This window comes from Sesamum indicum, linkage group LG7 (genome assembly GCF_000512975.1).
Source record: "Sesamum indicum cultivar Zhongzhi No. 13 linkage group LG7, S_indicum_v1.0, whole genome shotgun sequence".
Taxonomy (NCBI): Eukaryota; Viridiplantae; Streptophyta; class Magnoliopsida; order Lamiales; family Pedaliaceae; genus Sesamum; species Sesamum indicum.
Genome location: NC_026151.1, coordinates 7,998,523 through 8,007,195, shown reverse-complemented (window position 1 = coordinate 8,007,195; position 8,673 = coordinate 7,998,523). Strand labels below are relative to the sequence as shown.

At 33.4% G+C, this 8,673-nt stretch overlaps 1 protein-coding gene across 1 annotated transcript; it reads left to right on the top strand.

Moving 5' to 3' along the window:
- LOC105166579 (leucine--tRNA ligase, cytoplasmic) lies at positions 696–5,008 on the top strand. Its single transcript, XM_020695538.1, has 2 exons — positions 696–884; positions 1,499–5,008. The coding sequence occupies exon 2, from the start codon at positions 1,524–1,526 to the stop codon at positions 4,779–4,781; it is 3,258 nt and encodes a 1,085-aa protein (XP_020551197.1). The 5' UTR covers positions 696–884; positions 1,499–1,523; the 3' UTR covers positions 4,782–5,008.

Below are 8,673 nucleotides of genomic sequence, written 5' to 3'. Positions count from 1 at the left end.
TTCTCATCTTGTTCTGAAATTCCAAGATATTAGTGCCTATTTGTTTGTGTTGTCATTTCTAGTTTTCAGGTTTTGAAACAATAGTTCAAGTATGTAACAATGCAGTTCAATATTAAACACAAAAAATAAGGATATAAGTTAAGAAATCAAGAATAACAGTAGAGACTCGTTAGTGGATCTAGGGGAAATTTTTAGCCTGGATCGGATCTGCTTAAATTTGAATTAATTACATGACAAGTGTAATATACTTGTCATATAATTAATATTCAATTTAAAGAAAATCAATAATTATAATTTACAAAAAATAAATAATCATATGACAATTATATTACACAATAATATTGACATCCACAGTAAGTGCTCAATTACATATTTACTTGACCATCGGAGAAGTTTTACTTTAATTATTCATCACTTTTTGGTAAATTTTCTGTTACATATTTACTTGGATTGGTTGAAATTTTACGTAAAAATTATAGTATTAAATTATTAAATTAAAATATTATTAGTATTAAAAAATTAATAAAATATGTTTGTGATATATCCTTTTAATATTTATTTATTTTTATTTTTTTTGGGGAAACAAACAAATTATTGGGCAGATGAGATTAGAAAATCAAACCAAAAAACCCTACCCGGCCCGGAACGGTTAAAAAGAGGGACGAGGAAAGGAAAGTACAGAATTAGAGACGCGGTAAAAATCTATTATACAATACAGAAAAACCCTAGTTCTTCTTCTATGTATTAAGCTGCTCCCCTTATCTTTGTTGCTGCTCTCCAGCTGTGGCTTCTCACTCTCTGCTGAGACGCATTGCTAATAATCGCCTGAGGGTCCCTTGTTATGTTCGTCTTCGATTTATAAACTTCACTTCTGATAAAGCAAGGTTTGTTCTCCATTACCTTTTTTTTAGTTTTTTCTATTATTATTTTGATTTCTGTTGGAATTTATTTATTTATTCGTGTGTGCATGAAATCTGGTGTCACTTGTTAACTCAGTGTTTCTTATGGATCTGGTTGGCGTTTCTGTGAAATGATTCCGTTTTCTGTTGTTGGGTTTTCTTTCTTGATATCTGGTAATTTGGAACGATGAAATTAAGATAAAAATTTTGGTTCTGGGTTGGTTTGACTTTGTTAGTTTGTTGACTTGATATTTTTTCTGAGATGATATTTTGGGTGGTAAAGTGGTTCATAACTAATTTTCTTTGTTATTCTCATTTTTCTATCTTTTATCCTCCGTGTGTGATTTTGGGGTGCAGAGAGTGAATATAAATATTTTCTTGGCTCCATAGGGGGAAAGTGAGTGTGCTCTAAGTTTTTGCATTTACATTTGTGCAATAAATCTTTTCTTTTGTTATGGATGTTATTGTTAAATTGCATTTGTGAACATACAGTGAATTACGTGTATCTGTGTAAATCGTTTGTGGTTTTCTTTATTTGTGTCTGAGTACTGCATGTATTCTGTATTTTGATATTCTCTTTTCCAACTCTGCAATTGTAGTTTTTGTGGGCTAGCTGGAGAAGAAATGACAGAAGAATCTGGAAAAAGCTTTGCTCGAAGAGACCGGCTTTTGGAAATTGAGTCACAGGTGCAAAAATGGTGGTTAGAGGGTGATGTGTTCCGGGCTGAAGCAAAGGACTCGCCACCCAAAGATGGTGAGAAGTTCTTTGGTAACTTTCCATTCCCTTATATGAATGGATATCTCCACTTGGGCCATGCATTTTCCCTTTCAAAACTTGAATTTGCTGCCGCCTATCATAGATTGAGGGGAGCAAATGTGCTTTTGCCGTTTGCTTTCCATTGTACTGGAATGCCCATTAAGGCTTCAGCTGATAAGCTCACCAGGGAGATTGAGAAGTTTGGAAATCCACCTGTGTTCCCGGTTGTCAAAGAGGAAGAAAGTGGTGAGCCTGAGGAAAAAACGGGGGGTCAAAATGAAGGTAATCAGACACAACCAGGTGGTAAATTTAAGGGTAAGAAATCAAAGGCTGTTGCTAAGTCAGGCGCTGTTAAGTACCAATGGGAGATTATGCAGAGTTATGGTTTGTCTGATGAGGAGATAGCGAAGTTCACAAACCCGTATCATTGGCTGACATTTTTTCCACCTCTGGCTGTGGAGGACTTGAAGGCTTTTGGGTTGGGATGTGATTGGAGGCGCACATTTATCACTACTGATATGAACCCATATTTTGATTCGTTTGTTAGGTGGCAGATGAGGAAATTGAAAGAAATGGGTAAGATCGTTAAGGACTTGAGATATACTATATATTCACCTTTGGATGGTCAGCCATGTGCGGATCACGATCGTGCTTCAGGGGAAGGTGTTATCCCACAGGAGTATACTCTCATAAAAATGGAGGTCATCTCACCCTTCCCATCTAAAATGAGCGTTTTGGAGGGAAAGAAGGTGTACCTTGCTGCTGCGACATTGAGACCAGAGACGATGTACGGCCAAACAAATTGTTGGGTATTGCCAGATGGAAAATATGGGGCTTTTGAAATTAATGACACTGATGTGTTTATCTTAACAAGTAGGGCAGCCCTGAATTTGGCTTATCAAAATCTGTCCAGAGTTCCAGAGAAACCTACTTGTTTGGTTGAGTTGACTGGTCAAGATCTTATTGGTTTGCCTTTAAAATCCCCTTTAGCATTTAACGACATTATATATACCCTTCCCATGTTATCAGTTCTTACCGACAAGGGTACTGGAATTGTTACTAGTGTTCCAAGTGATTCTCCAGATGATTACATGGCACTCCATGATTTGAAAGCAAAACCGGCATTCAGGGCCAAGTATGGGGTGAAGGATGAATGGGTCTTGCCATTTGAGATCATACCCATCATCCACCACCCTGATTTTGGAGACAGGTCTGCGGAGAGAATATGCATTGAGAAAAAGATCAAAAGCCAAAACGAGAGGGAAAAACTTGATGAGGCCAAGAAAATAATCTACAAGGGAGGGTTCTATGAGGGAACAATGCTTGTGGGGGAGTTTACTGGAATGAAAGTTCAGGAAGCTAAAGGTTTGATTAGGAACAAACTCTTAGACTTGGGGCAAGCTGTGGTCTATAGCGAGCCTGAAAAGAAAGTCATGTCAAGATCTGGGGATGAGTGTGTTGTGGCTTTGACTGATCAGTGGTATATCACTTATGGAGAACAAGAATGGAAGAAGGCTGCAGAGGAGTGCTTGGCTGGCATGAATCTTTACTCAGAGGAGACACGACATGGCTTTGAACACACCTTGAGCTGGTTGAATCAATGGGCATGTTCTCGAAGTTTTGGTCTTGGCACTCGTATTCCCTGGGATGAGGAATTTTTGGTTGAGTCCTTGTCTGATTCAACTCTTTATATGGCATATTATACTGTAGCTCATATGCTGCAGCGAGGGGATATGTATGGAGCTGATAGGTCTTCAGTAAAACCAGAGCAGCTAACAGACGAGGTTTGGGATTTCTTATTTGTTGCCGGCCCTTATCCTAAATCCTCAGAAATACCATCATCTGTTCTTAATAAGATGAAGCAAGAGTTTGAGTATTGGTATCCATTTGACCTGAGAGTATCTGGGAAGGATCTCATTCAGAATCATCTAACTTTTTGTATATATAATCATACAGCAATCATGCCCAAGCATCACTGGCCTAGGGGATTCAGATGCAATGGGCACATTATGCTGAATTCTGAGAAAATGTCGAAGTCAACAGGGAATTTCAGGACTCTTCGCCAAGCTATCGAAGAGTTTTCAGCTGATGCAACAAGATTCTCGCTGGCAGATGCGGGTGATGGGATGGATGATGCCAACTTTGTCTTTGAGACGGCTAATGCTGCGATCTTACGTCTTACTAAGGAGATTTCATGGATGGAGGAGGTTCTTGTCGCTGAGTCATCATTGAGAAGTTCTCCACCAGCCACTTATGCAGATCGTGTGTTCGCCAATGAAATGAATATAGCAGTCAAGACGACAGAACAGAACTATAGCGAATACATGTTTCGGGAAGCTCTGAAGAGCGGGTTCTACGATCTTCAGGCTGCAAGGGATGAGTATAGGCTCTCTTGTGGCGCTGCAGGAATGAACCGTGAATTATTATGGCGATTTATGGATGTTCAGACACGTCTTATTGCTCCAATTTGCCCACACTATGCTGAATATGTCTGGAAGGAGCTGTTGAAGAAGGACGGATACATCGTAAAAGCTGGGTGGCCTCAAGCTGATTCACCCGATCTCACCCTAAAAAAAGCAAATAAATACTTGCAAGATTCTATTGTCTCAATGAGGAAGCTTTTGCAGAAGCAAATTTCCGGTTCAAAGAAAGGCAAAACAAGCACACCAAATATTCAGAATAAGCCAACAGTTGGCTTGATTTTCGTAAATGAGCAATACGATGGGTGGAAAAAGGAATGTTTGAACATACTCCAGAAGAAGTTTGATAGGGCAACAGGCACATTTGCACCTGACCAAGAAATCCTCTCCGAATTGCAAAAAAGTGAAATCGGTCAGGCGGGCAACTTCAAACAAATACAGAAGCTCTGTATGCCCTTCTTGAGGTTCAAGAAGGATGAAGTTAAGGCTGTTGGTGTTCAAGCATTGGACCTCAAGCTGCCTTTTGGTGAAATTGAGGTTCTTACTGAGAATGCAGAACTTATTAAACGGCAGTTAGGCCTGGAACGTCTGGAAATTCTGTCTGCAATGGACGCTGACGCTGCTGCTCGAGCTGGTGATCATGCATCGGTTTTGAATTCCACCCCACCATCACCAGGAAACCCTACTGCAATCTTTCTGAATTGATGAAACAATCTTGCAGATGTAAGTTATTTCATTTAGTCGAATTTTTCCTTTTGGTCATGTTGGACTAAACCTTATACACTTCCAATCCTTCTCATAATCCTATTTTGTAGACCTTGATTTTGAACATTTGTTTCAATTACAGGAAATTGAACTTTTGGGTTTTGTTGTCTATATGATGTTTAGTTGTATCACTTGATGATGAATTTCAGTGCTTGAATTTTCTACTATATTAGGTGCTTTTTTACTACCTAGAACTGTGGTTTTTACTCCAGGGGAACGCTGCCTGCGTTGTTGTGGTTGCAAAAGTTTTAAGAATGGTGTTTTAGGACGTTGTTGTTATGGGGCTTGTACACAGGCATTTATTGGTTTTTAATTATAGAGAATAATTACCCCAACCTTTTAAGAATTTTTGTTACTTGATATATATGGGGAAAATGCAATTTATTCCTCTTTGATATGAAAAATGAGCAAAAGACCCTTTGTTTAAAAATAGAATAGCAAATTAATCTCTGTATTTTGAAAAATAAAGCAAATTATCCCTTATTAATAGGGGGTAATTTGCTTCATTTTTTAAAAAACAGGGGGTAATTTGCTAACTCTTTTTTTAATAGGAGTTTATTTATTTATTTCACATATTACAGGGGGTATAAATTGTATTTTAACCCATATATATATAGTTATTTTTTTATTTTCATAATATATAGGGTTAATTACACTTAGTTCTTCTCTGAAAATACAAAAATATAATTTTTTTCAAAAAAAAATTGAAATTATACTTAAATCTCTTCCAAAAATTCTTGTTTTACACTTGACCCTCTTCCATTGGTGCTTGGACAAAAAATGTTGAGGTAATGCAAAAGAAAATTATATAAATTTCTAATTTTGTTCTTCATTTAATATTTTATTGCATATTTTTGAATTTATAAAGGATAAATATAATATATATAAATATGAAATGAGGTTAATATTAGGGTAAATTACAATTACCTCTCTTGAGGTTTGACATAATTACAAATACATACTTGTTGTTTAAAAAATTACAAATACTTCTATCAAACGGAAAATAATTATGTAGCCTTTAGACGGTTAAGTGAACATTAATAATTTACCCTTGTTGAATTTTTTAAAAATTAAAAAAATATTTGAAAAATATAAAAAATTTTGAGGGTGAGTAAAATAAATAATCTAGAGGGAATATTAGTTTATAAAAATATTTTAGAAAATTATAAAATATATATAATTATAATTTATAATTTAAAAGAGTATTTTGGTCAATTTATTATAAAAATTGAATGCAAACCTAACAGAATGGGCTTGTCGTTAGATGGACGTTAAAATCAAGGGGGTATTTATAATTTTTCAAACAATTATGAGGTATTTGTAATTATGCCAAACTTTTTGGGAGGTGTTTGTAATTTACCCTTAATATTTTATATTTTTGCCCTTATCAGTACAAAATTATTACATGAGAACATTAAATACAGGGTAAAATTAAAATTTTATGTAACTTTTTGTTAATGTCAACATTTTTCTTTCAACTTTTCATAAAAAGTGATCAGGTGTAAATATTAAATTCTGGAGGATGTAAATATAATTTTAATACTTTTTTAAGATAAATTATAATTTTACATTTTTATAGGTTGTCCCTACATTCAAATATTTCTTATTTCCTTATCCTGCCTTAGAACATATCGTCGTATTACATCCACCACATTGCTTCCAACGCCCAAACCAATGTCAAATAATGTCTTTCCCATTTTTTAACCCTAGATACATTCACGGTCAAATATTTTATATTTTCTAAAATTACAGATATACTCTCTAGAGACTTGTAATTTTGCGAATAAAATGAGGTATTTGTGTAATTGAATCCAATATTAGGGGATATCAATATATATTTTTTTTTTAAAAAGAAAACTTTGCATAATTTTTGTTAGTAAATTTACTTTGAGAATTTCCTTCTTGTTAAGCATATGATAGTAGTTTACGGAACAATAATATATTTTATTTATTCTTAACGATGATCAGAGTCAAAATTATATTTTTTTTCAAAATATAAAAAATACTTTATATTTTTTATAAAATTATAATATTTTAATTCAAATTATAATTATAATTATAATTATATCTCATATTCAGTAATAAAAATTTACATAATTCTCTAAAAATGTATCATAATTTTTCAAGTAATAGGAAGTATTTATGAATTTAGAGCTATATAGAATTTGGGTGGGGGGTTTGATGAACTCATTCTAAAATTTTGAGCCCTTCTGAATTTAATAATGTTTGTCAACTTTGTGCATTTGCCAATTGTCATGCACCCAACCGACACAATGTTGTTTAATATGGGGATGCAACTTTTCCCAATATTAATTATTAATTTTTGTTATGTTCAAAATTAGGACTTGACTTAGAAATCACATGCACCTTACCATAAAACAACATCTCCACAATATTATTAAGGGATAATTATACTCCGCTCCTTTATAATTTCTTTTCATGATCAAATTACCTTCATATGTCTTCACGCTTTAATATATGGGAGGACGTATATTTTCAATGGAATAAGGGTAGTGTGATTTGAAAAAAATTATTTGATTTACAATAAGTAAGTTTTAATTCAATTCCAAGATAATGGTAATACAAGAACTGATGTTAGTTATTTGGGATAATTATAAATTTTTTCTTTGAAATTTAGTGTAATTATAAATAAACTTTTGATAATTTGGGAAATTACATCTAGCTACAATAAATTACATTGATATTCTCTGAGGTTAGATCAAAATACACAAATATTCCCTATCTTTTGCAAAATTACAACAACACTCCCCGAAGTTATAGCTATAATTACAACTTTTAAAAATAAAACTTACACAAACACCCCCCTAAAAAATATTACACTAATACCCATCCTGGGGTGTTGCTATAATTTTACAAAAAATAGGAGTTGTTTGTGTAATTTGATCTAACCTTAGGGGTGTAAATATAATTTACTGTAATTATTTTTAATAACAAAATTGTTAGGGTGTCTCAACCTCTTTATGGGAAAATAATATTTTTCGTCCCGAAATTTAGGACTTTTTCATTTTTAATTTCATTGGTTACGTGATTTTTACTTTTAGGGTCCTCAACTTTCAATAATTAGTACTTTTGGTCTCATAACCCATTTTTTGTTAGATATTTGACGAAAAAAGGCCATATAACTATTAAATGAACGTGACCAAAAATAAAAATACCCTAAATTACATGACAAAAAGTGTTATTTCCTCATTTTTTGTTTAGTGGAATAATATTGAATGGCTTAATTTGGGGGTGGGGAATGGAAAGCTTGAGAATCAATTAGTAGTCTGAATCATTGAGTAAGATAAATTAGGGTTCAACTTATGAAATAGGGAAGATGAGTTAGGCCTTTGGTTGGATTGGGATGAAGATCCAAAGCTTGAGAGAAAGATGATAAATTGGGGATTTAGGGATTGTTCTTCTTTTATGAATGATAAATTATGTGTTAAATTATTTTAATTCACATCTCATAAATTTAAATCATGCATGAATAAAAAATGTATTTTTCCATTCTAATTCAAGAACCGTGAATCGCCAATCTAGTTCAAGATTAAATTTGTCAGCCCAAAAAAATTTAGAATTAAATTCAATTTATATATCTAATTGCAGAACTAAATTTGTCGAATTAAATTTACTTTTACAATAAAAAATGAAAAAAATAAATAAAACACCCATATAATTATAAGAATAAAAATAAAATATTTACCTAAATGGCCTCCTATGAAAAGTCTTGAAGTCATTTTCAAGAATCCAAACATATCTTTGAGTGAGAACTCACAATTACATCACTGTATGAAGTCATTTGTTATGTGGTCAATTGATATTTAATAAA